The 19,165-nt window shown below is 43.4% G+C and overlaps 1 protein-coding gene across 1 annotated transcript in view; it reads left to right on the top strand.

Annotated features, from left to right (window-relative positions):
• EIF4E (eukaryotic translation initiation factor 4E) overlaps positions 1–6,942 on the top strand; it is a gene marked incomplete at its 5' end in the record, with an annotated part of 32,439 nt that extends 25,497 nt beyond the window's left edge. Inside the window, one exon of the mRNA XM_082275384.1 lies at positions 6,370–6,942. Coding sequence (XP_082131510.1) covers positions 6,370–6,484 — 115 coding nt within the window. The remainder of the gene's footprint in view (positions 1–6,369) is intronic.
• Positions 6,943–19,165: the final 12,223 nt, after the last annotated feature.

Below are 19,165 nucleotides of genomic sequence, written 5' to 3'. Positions count from 1 at the left end.
AGAATCTTCAGGAGATTCCCTTACTTGTTCTGTCTCAAAAGGTGGCTTTTTTGGTGGCTATTACCTCTGCGTGCAGGGTGTTGGAGCTGGCGGCGTTATTCTGTCGTTCACCTTGGTGATTCAGAGATGAGGTGGTTCTCTGCCCCTGTACGTCGTTCCTTCCTAAGGTTGTCTCATTTTCATTTAAGACCTTGTGTTGCCTTCCCTGTGTCCCAGGCCTAAACATCTGAAGGAAATTGCCTTGTATGCCTTGGATGTGGTCTGGGCAATTAGAGTTTACCTGATGGCTTGCGAGTTTTTTTTTTTTTTTTTTTTTTCTTTTGAAAGTCTGACTCCCTATTTGCTCACGAATGGGCTTTGGAAAGGCTGGTCTGCTTCCTCTGCGACCATTTCCAGATGGATCAGACAGAGGGTTATTCAGACCTTTGCCATCAGGGATCCAGGTTCCTCCCTTCCCTGTCAAGGAGGACTCTACTCGGGCGCTTGGTGCCTCCTTGGCCTTCCATCAGGTGTCAGCGACGCAGGTTTGCAAGGCAGCCACTTGAACGTCGGTGCACATTTCACAAGTTTTTTATAAAGTGAATGTCTTTGCATCTGCGGATGCTTCTTTTGGCCGCAAGGTTTTGCAGGCTGCTGTTTAGAAGACCTGATCCTCTGAGGGTGGGTGTATGTGTGTGTGTGTATATATATGTATATATATATATATATATATATAAAGTCCTTTTGCCTGGTTGGCTACTATTTTAGCTTTGATTTTTTTTTTTTTTTTTTTTTTTTCTGTCCCCACCCCTCATGTTTAACACTGCTTTGGGACATCCCAATGGTTTAACATCAGAAGCGGTGTCCGTGAATGAACGAAAGAGAAAATTGGATGTTTGATTTAACGTAAAATCCATTTCTCCAATCATTGACAGACAGCACCGTGGAGTTGTAATTCTTCTGACACTGCTTGTAACCAAACTGAGTTCTTATAGCAGAGAGAGGGGGAGTATACCCCCTGGGACTGCCCACAGGCATAGCCAGACCCCCCCCCCCCTTTCAGGAGTAGTGTCCTACTCCTGTAGGAGGGAAGTATAACCCAATGGTTATTAAGATCAGGCTCTGAATCAGTCAGTGAACATCAGAGAAATGGCTTTTACGGTAAGACAAAAATCCCCCCCCCTTTTTTTTTATTTTTTTTTGGCTAGGAAATTACTTTTAACCCCGAAACATCTATCTCTATCTATCCATCTCTATCTATATTTCGACAAACCCCAGGTCGCATTGGCGACTAGAATTAGCAGCCTGGGGTGCACTGCAGGGGGTGTCCTGTCCCTTTTGCGCCCCCCACCCACTCCCCGAGTTCACGGACTACCGCTCCATCCGATAATTGAGGCCGTGGCTTTTTGGCCTTCTGCAGTGAGAGAACGGGGAACTGGCGCCCTCTTGTGGTGGCCGGGAGTTTGACAAGCAGTCACTAATGGCTGTTTCCCCTGCCTGTTCTCCATGCCTGTCCCATCTCCTCCCCAAGAGGAGATGAGGGAAGTTTTTGCAGGCTTCATACATATGTATGCATGTGTGTATGTATGTATGTGTGTATGTATGTGTGTATGTATGTATGTATGTATGTGTGTGTGTGTGTGTGTGTGTATATATATATATTTTTTTTTTTTTTTTTCCCTCATCGCCATGCCACACAGCCAAAGGCCCCTTTCACACAGGCTGTCTGGTCAGGTCCGCCTGTCAGTTTTTCAGGCAGACCTGATCGGACCCTTCAGTCTCCTATGGAGCGGTAATCTGCCGCCATCTGATCCTGTCTGCCAAAAACAGACAGATGGTGGTTCTATTTTCTATCCATCCTGTGGATCGGATCAGATGGCATCGGATGGAAACAGTCTGTTTCCATCCGATTGCGCTATAGAGGAGAGGGGTTCTAGTCGTCATTGTGTAAGTTTAGTATGTGATTTTTTTGGAAATAAAGCTTGGTGGTTTAAAAAAACAAAAAAAAAACAAACTAGCTCCTAGATTTCAGGCAAAATTGCCAAGCCCTGTATATATGTATGTATGTGTATGTGTATGTGTGTATAATATATATATATATATATATATATATATATATATATATATATATATATATATATATATATATATAATATCTCTATATAATCTGTCTCTGTCTCTATCTCTAGTCTCGATGGATATAGATGTCTATCTCTAGTCTCGATGGATATAGATGTCTATCTCTAGTCTCGATGGATATAGATGTCTATCTCTAGTCTCGATGGATATAGATGTCTATCTCTAGTCTCGATGGATATAGATGTCTATCTCTAGTCTCGATGGATATATCGATGTGTGTGTGTGTATATAATATATGGGCTGCTGAATATAATCGCCGAATCGATTCGGGGTGGTTGAATAATCGATTACCTAATGACGTCACTTCCGGGGGCGGGGACAGAAGTGACATGGCGGCGCTGGCCGGGCTTGTGGGATTTGGAGCTCCTCCTCGCGGCGCGGGAGAGTAGAGCGGAGCTATCAGTGCTCTCTCTGGCCCCGGGATACACACGGCACGCCCACTTAGCACGCTGCTGCCCAACCGCCCGAAGTCGCGGCCTTCCCAGCTCTGTACACTTCTGGTAGCGGTGCGGTTCTCGGCAGACAGCCTAAGTTGACCGCAGGGGAGCGAGGAGGCCCTGCTTTTTCCGCCTGTACCATGCACTGCACTAGTCCAAGCTCCAAATTCCCGACATGAGGCTCATCACCCAGGACCTGTCCGAGCCCTACTCCATACACCTACCGCGACTGCATCCACAACTGGCTGCAGCTCTGCTTCCTGGTAAGTCGGGGCACTACAGGGCCTGCTATAATTCTACTAGGGGCACTACAGAGCCCATCATTCCTCCTTACCAGGGCCTGTTATACTACAACTAGGGGGACTACTACAGACTCTGTAGTCCCCGTAGTTGTTGTATAACAGACCCTGGTAAGGAGGAATGCTGGGCTCTGTAGTTCCCCCTAGTTGTAGTACAGTAGGCCCTGGTAAGGAGGAATGCTGGGCTCTGTAGTCCCCCTAGTTGTAGTAGAACGGGCCTTGGTAAGGAGGAATGCTGGGCTCTGTACAGAGCCCAGCATTCCTCCTTACCAGAGCCTGCTATACTACAACTAGGGGGACTACAGAGCTCAGCATTCCTCCTTACCAGGGCCTACGTTACTACAACTAGCATCAGGTAACTCTTCTAACCTGATGTGGCCTGCTCTAAAGGGGGATCTATGGGGGGACCTGCTCTACTAAAGGGGGATCTATGGGGGGATCCCCCTTTAGAGAAGGGTCCCCATAGATCCGCCTTTAGAGCATGGTCACCACAGATCCCCCTTTAGAAAAGGGTCCCCATAGTAATCGTGATGCATCGCGGAAACTTAACGAATCGTGACCCTAATAATCGCATCGAATTGTGAGGTAAGTGAAGATGCGCAGCCCTAATATATATATATATATATATATATATATATATATATATATATATATATATATAGTAAAACCTTGGTTTGAGAGTAACTTGGTTTAAGAGCGCTTTGCAAGACAAGCAACATTTTCAAATAAATTTTTACTTGGTTTACAAGCGATGTCTTGATATACAAGTAGCCTCAAGTCACAGCTGAGTATAAAAGAGAAGAGAGGCGCCTCTAAGTGTAGCAATATGGTTAAATTTAATGAAGGTACAACATTTAGCAACTCACATGGTTGAGGATTGGAACAGGCACATCTAAGTATGCAGGCATCCAGGCTAAAGCTGTCCACATAGACCATCCTCCACACCGCCATCTACGTCATCCCTTCCATGCTGCCCCTCGCTTTCAGATCCCTTTACTGCAGGGTGGTCTTCCTGGTCAGGATTACAGACTGGCAGCCGGCGGTGCAGAAGATGGTCCCTGTGGACAGCTTTACCCCAGATGCCTGCATACTTAGATGTGCCTGTTTTATTCATCAACCATGTGAGTTGCTAAATGTTGTACCTTCATTAAATGGAACCATATTGCTACACTTAGAGGCGCCTTTCTTCTCTTTGATACTCTGTAGCTCCTACTGGATTTTGCTTCTAATCCCCTTGTGGAAGCGGCTATTTGTGGATGGACATTTTATGGTTATATAACCTATCGCAATGCTATAATCTTTTTATATGGACTATAAACTGAAGGATTTATGAATAAATGGTTGTGGAACGAATCATCTGAGTTTCCATTATTTCTTATGGGGAAATTCGCTTTGATATAAGAGTGCTTTGGATTACAAGCATGCTTCCGGAACGTATTATGCTCGCAATCCAAGGTTTTACTGTGTGTATATATATATATATATATATATATATATATATATAATATATACACACAGCGATACCTCATGTGTGGTGTTAGGGAAACTTTAACGACTTGTTTCCTGGGCATTTACACTCTTCCTGCCCAGGCAAATTTTCAGCTTTCAGGGCTGTCGCACTATGAATGACAATTGTGTGGTCATGCAACACTACCCAAACTAAACTTTTCACACAAATGGAGCTTTCTTTTGGTGGTATTTATACACTACTGGGTTTGTTTTTTTTTTTTTTTTTTTGTTTTGCTAAATTTTTGAAAACAAAAAAAAACAAACTTTTCATAGTTCTTTTAAGAATTTTGCAAACCGGTAATGTTTCTCCACTGATAAGCGCTAATGAGGCGCCACTGATGGGAGGTACTGATAGGGGCACAGATTGGGACCGATGTCCCTGTAACAGAAGCTGGTTACCAGTTTTTGTTTTTTCTCACGCTGATCGTGAGGATGATAAAAAGCCAATAACCAGCTTCTGTTTACTGCTGTGATCAGCTGTCTTTGGCTGACAGCTGATCAGATGGTAAATGGCTGCTGCGATTGGCCCTTTACCCTGCTCTGTGATCGGCAAAGTCTGAAGGACTCGATCAGAGTGCACCAGCAGCGTGATCACAGGAGGACGTCTATAGATGCCCTCCTGGCACTGAGCCTGCACTGTAGCCATTTTTCGGCTATAGCGTAAGTGGTTGAATTTGCTTTTTAAAATTAAATTCCACCCTGGGCTGGAAGTGACGTAAGGATGTTGCTCGGGTCCTCCAAAGCCATAGAGGCGATCAAAGGTGATCTAGTCTAGTCCAACCGCCCGCACCATTGGATTGTTTCTCAGGCACGCCGGTCAAAACGAGTAAGCCCGAGAAACGCCGTTGCTTCTGAAGGCTTTCATAAAAAAAGCCAGCTGCTGGCTGGAGGACGATACATCGGGATCATGGCTGATAGCTTCAGCCATAACCCCAGTAAACTACTTGCCGCCAGCAATATGTATTCATACACACACTGTGGTTTGCAAGTGGTTAAATTCCAGTATATATCCCATAGTGTAGACACTCGCGTAAACCATTCAATATACACTTAATTGGGTGGGGGGTTACGAAAAACATGTAGCAGAATACAGATTAGCCTAAATTTTTGAGGTTGCTTTTGTTCATTTTTTTTATTTGTGTGTGTGTATATATGTGTATAATATATATATTTTTTTTTTTGCGCAAAAAAATAAACTGGTGATCAAATACAACACAAAAGCTCTATTTGTGTGGAAAAAATTACATCTTATTGGGGTACAACTTTGCATGACAGCGCAATTATCAGTTAACATAACGCAGAGCTGTATCCCGAAAAAATGGCCTGGTCATTAAGGGGGTTAAATCTTCTGGCAAACGCACTGCCCCAAAGCCTAGGGCAGGCAAGCCATGCTGTCCTGCTCCTCCCTCCTCCAGGCTTATTGACATCCGCTCATTACTCTGCTAACCCTTGTAACTGGCCCCATGTGAAGTACTCAGTATGCATTTTTTCCTGACAGGAAGTTTGGGAAAGTGGCACCGAAAGAGCATGGCAAAGTGGCACCGAAAGAGCATGGCACAGTTCCGTAAATTATTTGGAGATGTTAATTTGGTTCATCAGAATGTATCGACCTCAATCTGACTAGAGTAAAAATTATAAATGTTTCATTGTTTTTCTGTAGACTTCAAATCTGTAAATGAGAATGATGGTATTGGAGCTTGAACTTTCAAAGCAGTGGTCATACCAATATTTCTCACAATTTTATTTTTTAAAGCAGACTTGTAACTTTAGTTTTGTAATTACTAAATTGTTATGAAAGATAGCTGCTGATGTTCAGTGTTGGCAAGGTATGCTGCAAGGATTGTAGCTCATAACTGTTTAAATTTTTTTTTTCCCATGTAGGTGCACTGTGTTACAGAAACACAACTGTTTTTCTCTTAAAAAAAAATTGTAGGTTGTCTGTTGAAAGAAAATATGGACTCTTTAAATTTAATGACATGTATTTTTTTTTTTCTTTTTAAATATAGGAGGGTTTACAAGGAAAGATTAGGACTTCCTGCAAAAGTAGTGATTGGATTTCAGTCCCATGCAGATACGGCTACTAAGAGCGGCTCCACCACCAAGAATAGATTTGTTGTTTAAGAAGACGCCTTCTGAGTATTTTTTTTTTCATAGGAGACTGCGTCAAGCAATCGCGACTTGGGAGCTGTACCAAAGCCTCTACAAAAGCAGAGTGGACTGCATTCAGATTTGATTTCCACCTCAATATTGCTAAGAATTGTGAAAAGTCATTCGCCTTTTTGTCTTGTGCTAATGTTCAAATTCCCTCACATATTTTTTTTTTTTTTGGTAAGATTAAGTTATCCAATCATAACATTTCAACGCCCTTCCTCCCAGTGTCCGCAGTGGTTGCCCAGGTTATCTCTGTAATAGCTTTTTTTTTTTTTTTTTTTTCTTCTTTTGGGTTAACTATTACAGAAATATTTATCCAAAATGTGCGCTCTCATAACCCACCTTGAAATCTCTACATTTTGCATTGTATGCAGTTACAATAGTTTGCTGATCTTGCAAGGCGGAGGATTAAAATGCATTCAAACTTCTCTAGCGATTCATGGTTTGTTTTTATTTTTATTTTTTCCCTTTTTTTTAACAGCATTGTTCTGGCTGTATTTTGTGCTGATGTTGGCTGCTAGGTTTAATTTATTTGTTTCCCTCCTTGATAACGTTAGTAGTAATCTGCTTTAATTTTTTTTTTTTTTTTGTTTTGGCTCATGTAACATTGGTAATGGATCCGGGAAAAGAAAAAAAAAATGGGTTGAATAAAAGTATTGTGTGTTTAGAAACATTCTTCATTTTTTTTTTCTTATTTTTATTTTTTATGCCATTATGAAGCTTTGCTGCAAGTTTATGCATTTCAGTAGAATCCGTGAAATGTTTGTGATTTCTTAAGCATAATTGTGTTGTTTTTTATGTACACCATAATGACATTCCTTACTAGAAATAGTATGTCTGCTTTTTTTTTTTTTTTATTATATATCCTATGGCGCATTTTAACACTTTGTATTAGATTATATTTTGCTTTGGTTATAAAAAAAAACAAAATGGCTCAAGTAGCAAAGCAGTCACCATTCATAAGACAGTGTACAAAACTGTAAATAAACGTGTACAGTGAATTGTCTTTTAGACAACTAGATTTGTCTTTTTTTTTTTTTTTTTCAATCGCCTAACCCAGTGGGAAAATGTTTATGCTCCCTTCAGTCTGGCAACAGTGTGCATCTATTGGGACCTACTGCCCTACTCATGAAAGACTTCAGATTGGCAGGACTTTTTTTTTTCCTCCTTTTTTTTTTTTTTCCTCCTTTTTTATTACTTGTGATTACACTAATTGCTATTTTTGTATTTTTTATCCCATAGTTGGATACCTTTTACATGGCATGCAAAATTTCAGCTTGTGTTTTGTGTATATGGCTATGCCTTAAAATGCAGTTATTTTGGCCATCATGCGTAAAAGTTGCAGATCTTGAAACTAGTTTTCAGGCTACAGTGCTGTTCTGCTCCCACAAATAAAACCAATGCATTAAACTTCATTTCTCACAGTATTCAAATGCATAGTATTGTTGCTCTTCTACCACAGGTAAGGTTTTCTTTAACTCTTAGGTTACATTCCAAGATCACAGTATTGATGCTCAAAGGGAAATGTTAAGCATCTGCTGGTCTCCCTTAAACAAGGCCAGCATAGCATGCCTGCCATAGTCTTACAGTTGCTGTGGGTATGTTCTGTTTTTGAAATATGTTGTACAAACTATGACTCTGTTTCTGCTAAAACGTTTATAGTGCTGGATTATGCATTTACCCCATTGTTGCTTTGCTTCGTAGTATTAAGAATATAATTTCCTCTTACTGATTGGTTCAAGAAATCTTGTTCATAAAGCAGTTCGTGCTGTTAATCAGAGCGTTGTAAGCCACTTCTTGGTACCTGCTTGCCATGTATATTTTTTTTCAGTTTTGTAACCTTTAATGAAACTGCTGAATTATACATTTTAATTACACATGTCAACACTGAAGGCTCTCTAATCCATGTTTCCACTGTTTAGCCATATAAACTGTTTTCCTGATTAGTGTAGACTTGCTGTGCTTTCCTTCAGGAAATATATGATGGCAGCATGTGTTGCCAACAATTCTGTCAAATATGAAGCCACATGTTGGTGTGCTAGTATAAAATATCACTTGCTCGTTAGCCAGCTGATGTAATACTCCAGAAAGATTAGAGTTGGACTAGAATGCTTTTGTAAGATTTACTTTGAGTCCACTCTTGATTTCTTTACCATTTTAGGACTCCTTTATGTTCCCCTTATGTTTTCTTGGTCATACAGGACACTGGATCTTTAGTGTCTTAAGCATGAGTTATATATAGCTACCCTGATTGGGCACTGGTGAAAAGTATCCAAGCACATCTCCTATATAACCCCCTCCCACTCCCAGCAAGCTTCTGTTTTTTGCTAGTGTCCTGGTGATGGATGTAGTCTTTCCACTGAGAAATGCTTGCCTCTTCTATGTGGAGTATTCTCAAAATTCCTGGCTGCTCCAATACCTACTTAAGGCTTATTTCTGCAGCTTCCCCATTGGTTTACCTCCGTGCAATGTTTGGGGGCTGTATCCAGACCCCACCTTGAAGATGCGGAGTAGGCCTGTAATGTTTCAAGCACTGGATCCTGTGTGGGTGCTATTCTTGGCACTTGGTGCATCTTGTTGAATGGGCCTGCATGGTGTTACACAGATCAAGGGCCCTGGTCTGCAGGCAGCAAAGCTCTGTCCCTGAAGACCCTTTGGACTTATGCCTATTGTGGAGGAGGAAGCCAGAATGGGGGTGGGCGCTAACATCCTGCTCTGAGTTTGATGAAATCTGCCACATTTGGTTTTAGGGTTTCTTCCTTCTCTGTTCCGGGGTGCTGGTACCCCAATGTCTTTGGCTGCAGCAGAGTTCATGTCGGTCATTTTATGTGCTGCAACCATGGAGCAGGGTTGCTGGCCATTTGTTTTGGTCCCTTTTCCACCAGCCTTTGGCCTCAGATTTGTCACAAGACCTTAGTTTCAGTGGCTAACAATGTGTGTGTGTGCGCCATTTTCTTCTTGGCACACTCTAAACTGGTGCCAGTAGTACAGGGATCCTTGGATGCCTTCCTGCGCTCATCAGCTTCTAGTGCCTGGCACAAAAGGCTTCACTCTTCCTTTCCCCAGCTTCAATGGTTGAGACCTCCCCTTAGGGACATTTTTTCACTATGTGGCAGATCACAGGTGCAGAGTGTAAAGGGTTGTATGGCCTTGTTCTGGCCTAGCTGCTGATAGTCTCGCTCAGCTGGGCCCTGCTGTCCCCAGTCTGATTCCCTGCTTTCCTCTGATCACATATTCTTCATATCTTGGGATGAGTGTTCTGCAACCATGTCTGATTTTATTGGCAGGATCTTGGTCTTTTTGAGGCCATAGGTAATCGGTCACAAATTAGCCTATTCAGTCTCCCCTCCTGTGTCATTTTGTCTTGTTCTTGCAGCTGATATGCCGTGTCCCCCCAGCATTTCTCCAATGACATGGCTGGTTCTCATGACTGATATGCCAGCCTCTCTGGCTGGGGAGGAATCCTGGAATGCCTTCCTGGTACAGGGGACCTGGTTATTGGAGGAAGCTTGATTCTTTCTCCAATAGACCTCTCAGCTGTGAGGTAGCCGAACAAGAATCCAGTCATACAATGCTATGACCATGGCCTAGATCAGCAAGAGGGCACCAGACATTACAACACTCAGAGAAATTTTAGGACTTGCGTGGGTGGAATGGCATCTTAATATTCTGTCAGCAACTTACGTTCAAGGTGTGGAAAACTGGCAGGTGGACTTTCTCAGCCATCTGTCAGGATTCAGGAAAATGGGCTCTCCACCCAGATGTATTTGAACCCCTTTCCCACAGGTTTGGGGGGGGGGGAGAATTCAGCATGTGCATTTTATGGCATCCAGTTTTAACCAGCTGGACAGGACTGCTTCTAGGTCCAGGGAATTATGGACATTTTTTTATAGGATCAGGTCCACCTGATTTTTATCCCTTTCTCACTCTACAGCTTCTCCCTTGGCTGCACTGTAGGATTGAGATGGAGAGCATTGTTTGTGTTTTTTTTTTTGTTTTTTTTTTTTTTTTTATTGCATTGAACTGACCCAGTACGATGTGGTACTTGGACACAATCAGGTTTTTGGCAGAGACTGGGCCTTTCTGAATCCCCTTGATTCTGTCCCAAAGGCCAGTCCACAATACAGCTTTGTGGTCATCGGCATGACTGTTGAAGCCAAGGGGCATTGACCTATTGGATTCAGTCTTCCCTACCTAATACTAGGAAGTTACCTTCTCAGTCAACCCTCACACCTAGAAGCCTATTGTGTAGTGTCAGACCGAGAGTGCGATGCATCCTGTCCTTTATGCGGTCTGGTCTTGACCAACATTTAGCCTTGGGTACCTTCAAGTGAAAAATCTTGGTCGTTGCCATTCTCTTTCAAAGACTGTTGACCTCTCATTCCTTAGTTAAGCTTTTTGTGTGCAGGGTGTCCCATTTCTGTACCTGTCCATTCTCCTTGACTTCTGTGGAACCTTTAAACTAGTGCTTTCACCCCTTCATGTCTATAAGGGATATTTCCCTGTCTGGCCTTCACTTTCATTGGTGGCCTTTCTCATAGCCTTTCTGTTTCTCAGCAACCTTTTATCTTAAGAGATAGATAGAGATATAGAGATATAGATATATATATATATATATATATATATATATATATATATAATATATATATATTCTATATCTATCTTTTTTTTTTTTTTTTTTTTATACAGGGACAAGGTTGTCCCAATAACTATAGCCTTTCCCCAAGGTAGTTTCATCCTACCACTTCAACAAAGCCCACCTCCTCCCCTTCTGTCCTGCTCCAAAAACATTCCAAGGAACTCTCCACCATCTTGACATGGTATATGCTGTGAGAGGATACAGTCTCTCTATTCAGCAACTGGATTGCTGCTTCGAGGTTCCTGAAGAGGACTCCCTACTTCTCACTCCACCATTGCTAAGTAGATTGAAGCAACCTGAAGTCGAACCTGAAGTCTAAAGGATAATGCACTTCCCTGTTAAAGGGCACTTTACTAAAACCGTCTGTCTCATGGACTTTTCATCATGCTCTGAATTGTCAAGGTTGTCTTAAAACATTTGTTTGGGCCAGCTAGAAATTTTCTGTGTCTAGGGTTTGACTGCTTTTTCAGTCTCGTGGTTAAAGATCCTCTGTCCTGTACTGCTAAAAAGTGTTTTTTCTTTCGTTCATTGACTGACACAGCTCCTGATCATCTTAACCATTTGGTCATACTGCCCCCTACTGGAGTAGGACACTAGGCAGAAAAAAGTCTGGCTACGCCTATGGGCTGTGCTTGGGGGGTGGTGGGTATACTCCCTCTCTGCTATAGGTACTCAGTTTTATTTTTCTACCTAGGCAGCAGTAAGGACCTAGTTCCTTGCTGGGCTCTCTGGTCCTAGCAATGTTTTTCGTTTTAGGTAAAAATCCCCCCCCCAGTGAGATCTACAATCAACTGCCGGACTGGGTGACGGGCTGGATATTCTAGATCCAGTGGTCATGCTAGCCTGGCCAGGGAGTGGGCTGGCAGGCCTCAGCTCGGCCGTGCCCTAGCCCCACTAAACTCCTCGCGAGGTTGAATATGATTGGGTCTTGGTCAGAGTTGTAGCGTTCCTCCTGACTGACGCCCCCCCCCCCCATTTTGATGGAGAGGAGGTTCTGTCTGAAACGGTGCCCCCCTGGTTCCTGGTATGCTGAGGATCTGTCCCCTCTTCCCTGGAGGGTTTTGGGGTGGACGTGGGCCCCTCCTTGGGATGGTCAGTTCCCCTCCTCCTCTTCAGGCACCCCACCCTCCACTTATGCTGGGGCTGTGTGGGTGGTCTGGTCTACCTCCTGGGGTAGGGGGGTGAGCCGCTGGGGACTGGATAATCGGCTGTGCGTGGGGGTTGTTGCTGGTAGGTCTGTCCTTGACGCCTAGGGATCCTTCCTGGTGCTGCCATTTTTTTTATATCGCCTGGTGTGCTCAATGCATGGTGGCTGTTTGTGTTAGTTGGCGGCCATTTTGCAGAGGGTTTGCCATTGAAAAAGCTGCAGCCATGACAGTTGAGCCCTGTGGGCAGCAATTTTGGTGGTGGGAGCCCCCCCTCATCCCCTGGTGCTGGCATCTGGATCTTTACTTCCTAATTGCCGCTCGTGGAGTGCAGATTGTCCTGGTGACTGCAGGTGCCGGTTTCTGGTGGGATCCTCTCCCTCTCTGCTGAGGATCGCTTGGTGCTTTGTGCCCGGCAACTTGGTAGTGCTGCCAGCACAGCGGGGGTTGTCCCTTTGCAGTGTTTTACACTTTGTTGGGCCCCCCTCATGGAGTCGTTGAAGCACATCTTCCCACCTAATCCCCTCTGAGGCTACGGGATCCTCTGGGTCCCAACCATCAATGCACTGACTGCGGTCCTGGGGTCCTTTATGTCCCGGTTGGAGGTGGCTTTTGGGCGATGGGCTAACAAAAAATGCCCCCTGCCTTTCCCATCTCTCATCACATCCTGAATGTGATTTTAGCGGATGTGGGTCACCCTGTTGGGTCTGCAACTACATGCCCAGAAGCCTCAGATAGTGAGGACGATTCCTCCACATCTGCAACCGCTTCCAAAAAGGTGCCGGTGGAAGCACTGATTTTATCTGTGCGAGACCATTTAAAGGCGTGATTGTCCTATTACTCAAACCTGCTTACAGTCCCCAGGAAGGAAAGCTAGGTGCGTCAAATCCTGGGCGCTGAACTGCTTTGTGCGGGTGCAGAAGTTTAGAATGGAATCCATTTGTACAGTGGTGGCATCCCTGCATCAGGGGGATTTTCTTGCCTCTATAGACATGAATGGTGCTTAGCTTCACATTCCAATATGCACCGGTTACCAGCGCTTCCTCCGCTTGGCCGTGGGAGAGGAGTATTCTCAGTTTATAGTGTTAACCTTTTGGTCTCGCTTCTGCTCCTCACAAGTGTTAGCATTATTACGCCAACCCAGTAATGATCGTGGTACTGGGGCTTTTTTTGGTGGCGATCACCTCTGTGTGCAGGGTATCGGAATTGGTGGGGTTATCCTGTCATTCACCTTGGTGGTTAACAGAGATAAGGTGGTTCTTTGTCCCTGTCAATCGTTCCTTCCAAAAGTTGTCTCTGATTTTCATTTGAATGAAGAAATTGTTGCCTTCCCTGTGTCCCAGGCCAAAACATCCAAAGGAAATTGCTTTGCATGGCTTGGATGTGTTCCGGGTGCTTAGGGTGTATCTGGCAGGCAGCTATGGAGTCTTTTAGGAAATCGGACTCCCTATTTGTGCTTATGGATGGACCTTGGAAAGGGCTGTCCGCTTCCTCTGTGACCATTTCCAGATGGATCAGACACTGATTCAGGCCTATTCCATCAAGGGTCAGATTCCTCCTTTCCCTGTCAAGGCACACTCTACTTGGGGGCTCAGTGCCTCCTGGGCCTTCCCTCGTCAGGCATCACTAATGCAGGTTTGCAAGGCGGCCATCTACTCATCAGTGCACACTTTCACAAAGTTCTATAAAGTGGATGTTATGGCATCTGCAGATGCTTCCTTTTCGCTGCAAGGTTTTGCAGGTTGCTGTTTAGAGGACCTGGTCCTCTTTTGAGGGTATGGTTTTTTTTTCAGGTGAGCTGTTGACCTGGTTTCCTATAGTTAGCTTGAGGTTTTCTGGCTGTTCCCCCCTCATGTTTAACACTGCTTTGGGACATTCCAATGGTTAAGAATAGTAGGCGCTGTCTGTCAATGAACGATGGAGAAAATGGGATTTATGACTTGCCGTAAAATCCATTTCTCTGATGTTCATTGACAAACATAGCACCCACCCTTCTGTGGAGTTGTCATTTTTCTGACACGGCTTGTGCCAAAACTGAGTGGCTATAGCAGAGGGAGTATACCCCCTGGGACTGCCCATAGGCGTAGGGAGACTTTTTTGCCTAGTGTTCTACTTCTGTAGGGGGTAGTATAACCCAATGGTTAAGATCAGGAGCGGTGTTGGTCAACGAACATAGGAGACATGGATTTTAAGTCAAAAATCCTTTCTTTTTTTGCCCCCCCAAAAGGGCTCTCCTTTTGCACACATAGCACTTGCTAAAATATTCCTTTGGGTCATTGCTGGCTGTAGCTCCACAACCCCCCCCCCCCCCCCAGCCTTAAAATAGGGTTGTTCTTCTTCTGGGGGGAGTTGAGGGCAAGTCCTGAGCATTTCCCCATCCATTCTTCTGGGCTAAGTGACCTAATCTCTCCTGACATAGTCTAGACTTCCAGCCTGCTTAGTCAAAGAAACAGAGTAGAAACTTATCTTGTGAATGTTTGCACCCACAGCACAGTGCTTTCATTCAGAAAAATAGCACTAGCCAGGTATTGCGTGTCTGAGACAGCCTAGTGTAGTACCTGGCTTGTGTTTTTTTTTTTCTTTTTATGAAAGCCCCTTTTCTGTAGTTGCATTCATTTAACACAAGCCGACAGTTTCTATTCTTTTCTACTAAATAGAAGGGTGCAACTCTGGGCTTGTAAACTTGACAAGGAAGCCATGTTCCCTGTGGTACTTTAGAGGGATAGAAGCTAGCTATCCATGTGTATGAAAATAAAATGTGAGATGCAAAAAAAAAAAAGCCCATGTTTTGCTAAGGTTTGAAAGTGCTACTAGAAGCATTTTTGTGAAAATGCATAACTGGTAACTTGTTGCCTTTTCAAAGCAAGAATAAAATTAAGTTTATGAATTAAATAATAATGATAAAAAATGTTATTGGTGTATGTTACCCCTACATTTCTTATTACATATGAGACTGTTTACTTTGCAATCCCTGGTGATTATTGATGGCTGTTAGATTCTGACTATGGTAAGTAAGCATTAAAGCACATCTGTCCTCATGCAAGTCCTTCTTGGAGTTACAAGATATTGTCCACCACCCCCTCCCAAGCCCTGTTGTAGCATACACCATGCTGCACGACCCCCTGTCTGCTTGCCTCTTGCTTTGTAATCAGGCTTGGCTGGCTGTAGGTAGGGACTGTTGGGAAGATCAGACATCCTTTTCTCCTTGACTATAGCTCCAGGACTCCTCTACCTGTCTCTATAGAGCTAAAGATCTGAGATGTATGACATCAGCACAAACTGCAAAGTATCAATTTGAGGATCCAACCAAGCGAGGAAAATGAAACTGGTCATGACGGCTGCTAAAATAAAGCAGAAAAAAAGTACTTGTATTTATAGGAAGAGCATGCTTGATCAGTGTAGATGTTAGTCTCAAATCTCTACTTCAAGTCTGGGTTGCTAAACTTTTGCCATTTCTGTGCAATCTCAATCAGTACCAGCGCATGGGCTGCTAACTCTAATACAATTTCTCTTTCCTTTCATCTTCACAAAAAGCTAGCCCCAGTGGGAAACCTCTGCCCCTCCCCATTCCAAATTCACCATTTCACTGGTTATATAAAGAAGAGCGCACAAAAACTAAATGCAGATTTTTGTAATTGCGTGCTGAAATAGGAACACAGGTGCCATTTTGGAACTAAAATACAAAGACCTTGAGATAAGTCAAATGGCTAGTAAATCTAGAGTCCATTAGAGTTTTCTATCTTCCTGTAAATCAGTTCTACATATGGTCCAATGTATGCAGCAAGGTACTCCGACACCAGAACACTGAATACATATCTGATACAAAGCTTTAGGAGTTCTACCAGGTAATTAACTCCAGAGAAGATTTGTTAAACATCAATGAGTGAAATCTGTTCTGTTATGGAAGTTCCATGGAACAATAGAGAGCAGAATAAGGCCTCATGCACACTGGACATTTTTACAGCTGCTCCTAGGGTTATCTGCCTGCTTTTTTCTTTTTCATCTTGCATGTGTTCATGCACACATTGGCTTTTCGCAGCAGGGGGAAAAAAAAACAAAAAAAAAAACTGCCAGTGTGTAAAGGAACTGCAGAGTTTTCTGAGAAAAAAAAAAAACTCTGCAGTTCCTTTACACACTGGCAGTTTTTTTTTTTGTTTATTTTTTTTTTTTTTTTTTCAGAAACCATGCTTGATGCTGCTAGTGTTTAATTTCAATAAGCAAAATAAATTCAAATTCTGGCCAATGATGGGAAAAAAAAAAAAACCCAAATGTTGCTAAACTGGTTTGAAAAAACACAGCTTAAGCCTCGTACACACGCACAGATTGTTGGCTGACCGATCGGCCGTCTTGTCCAGTGTTGTTTGTTGGTTGAAATGTGCTCTAGACTTGCACTGGACTTTTGTTGGCCAACAAAAACCAACTTCAGAAGTGATGTCATGTGATGGTTGACTTTCCGTGTGTTTTTTTCTTCTCTGAGCATGCCCAGTCTTGCTCATCTGATTTTTGTCTGCCGAAATCTGTACTAACAGGAATAATCGGCTGTTCTGTTGTTGGCCAACAAAAATTTTATAGCATGCACACCAGATTTTTTTCGGCCAAAAATTCGCAGTTGGTTGTCGGAAGCATCATACTAACAAGCCTACAATCGGCCGATCGGACCATGGCCGACAATTTACGGCCAACAATCTGTGCGTGTGTTCGGGGCTTTGGGTGAGTTTCTGCTGTCAGGAGAAACAGCGTTTTACAAATAACCAGTGTGCATGATGCCCAAGTACTGTATCTGCATTTGGCACACCATCGCAGAGGGAAAGTCTCTGAAAACAGCACACTATCTTAACCCTAAAAATACATAGTATATGTTCTAACATTTTGCACACAGTGGAGTAGTGAAAGTACCACATTAATGAATCCCAAAACAAGCACAAAAGTCTGCACCTCTACTGTTTACCTGTTCTTTCTACACAACTACGAGTTGTGGATCTAGCAGCACTCCTGGTGCTTTCGTTGGATATGATGCTTTAGTTAGAGTATATACTCTATCTCTAATGGAAAATAACTCTTACAGCCTGCTGATAGACTTTTTTGTAGGTGGTGCATGCACAAGAGAAGGCATAAATACAATTTCAACCTAATTAAAACCGCACAGGGTCCAGGGAGAGAGAAAGGAAGGGATGAAAAGGAACAATAAAGCTGGTTCAGGTGGGTGGCTGAACATAGTCCCCCCTATTGTTGCTTGGTACTGTACATCTGTTCCTTTTTAATTACATGGTCTTGTTAAAATGGTCCCTATTTGTATAAGGGAAGAATAAGAAGTAAGAGTTCATGTCCTGTACATCTTCTCTAGAACCTGACATCAACAGCCTGGTATGCTACCTCCTGCTTTGAGTTCCTACAGCCTTTGTAGGCTTCCTTTGCTCCATTAGCTGTAGCCCCTTCTCGCTTTTAACCCAGGGAATTTACACAGTTTAGGCCTTATGCACAGGAGTATTTGAAGAGGAAAAAAGTTCTGGCCGTTTAGAATGGAATTAGGCTCAAGTGCCATATGCTCATACATATTGTAACTGACTTTTTTTTTCTGGTAGGAAAAAATGCTGCTCATTTTCTTAAAGCGGAAGTAAAGTCACTTTAAAAAAAAACGAGAAAAAGCCCTGTAAAGAGAGCCATAATGAGCTAGTATGCATCGCATACTAGCTCATTATGAAGTACTTACCTTAAAACGAAGCCCCTGCCGTGCCGCCCCCCTCAACGACAGGACGGCCGACATGTCCGGCCGTCCGGGTTCGCGGGTTAGAGTCTATTTCAGCCATTTTGACTGCGCTGTGTATCACCTTACAGGTAGGGTAGCATGTAACTTCTGCTAGTACTGCTGCTTGCAATGCACATGCTACTCCCAGGCACCCCATATGAAACCTGGGAGACTCTTTAATTTCCTCCCAAATGTTTCATGGCCCAACACCAGTTTTGAAGAGTCCATTATCAGAAGTGGGCTGCGCCCATTGCTGATCTGGCCTCCAGTTATAAAGCACTAACAATTATTGACAAGAATACATTTCTCTCTCATTCATCGACAGTTGCAGCTCCATCTAGTCGGAGACTATAGAGGAGCATAACCCTATAGTCTCTGACTAGAAGGAGCTGCGTCTGTCGCACGTCAGAGAAAAGGATTTTATGGTAAGTTCTTACAAAAATCCAGTTTCTCTTACGTCCTCCGACAGTCGCCACTGCCTCTAAGGCTGGCCATACACTATACAATTTTCTTATTCAGTTTCCTTTAGATTTACCTTCACCTATGTAGTGCAAGGGCCTGCCTGATTGCATACAAATTGAAAGTGTTTAGGTTTGACCCTATATTACATGGTTTTGGTAAATCTAAAGGAAAGTTGAAGAAGAAAATTGTATAGTGTATGGCCAGCCTTAGTCATCACTGTTGGGTATTGACTTCCGCTCCGCAGGAGTAGCTAGGCATAAAGACTTAGTCAAAAGAACAAAGGCATTTGCATATACACACCCATGGGGGCTGTCCCATCTGGTCAATACCCCCCTGCAGTGACCACTCCCAACTCAGTTTCATTCTTCTTCCTAGTGTCAGGAGTAGTTAGGCTTCCCTGTGCTGGGGCTACAGTCTCAGCCTATCTAATCTTTTATTTGATTTTCTTTGAAAATGTCAGTTTCTCTTACGTCCTCCGACAGTTGCCGCCTCTTCATATTCGTCACATATGGGGGTATTAGACTTTGCTCCGAAGGAGTAGCTAGGCAACAGAATATGTTAACATTAAAGCTTTTAACATATCCCACCCTCAAGGGGTGGTCCCCTCAGTCAATACCCTCCTACTTCCTGCAACCATATCTCAGTTTCAATGTCTAGCT

This window comes from Pelophylax lessonae (genome assembly GCF_965119305.1).
Source record: "Pelophylax lessonae genome assembly, chromosome: 1".
NCBI lineage: Eukaryota > Metazoa > Chordata > Amphibia > Anura > Ranidae > Pelophylax > Pelophylax lessonae.
Note: the sequence above shows the minus strand (reverse complement) of the source record. Positions and strands in the feature narration are given on the sequence as shown.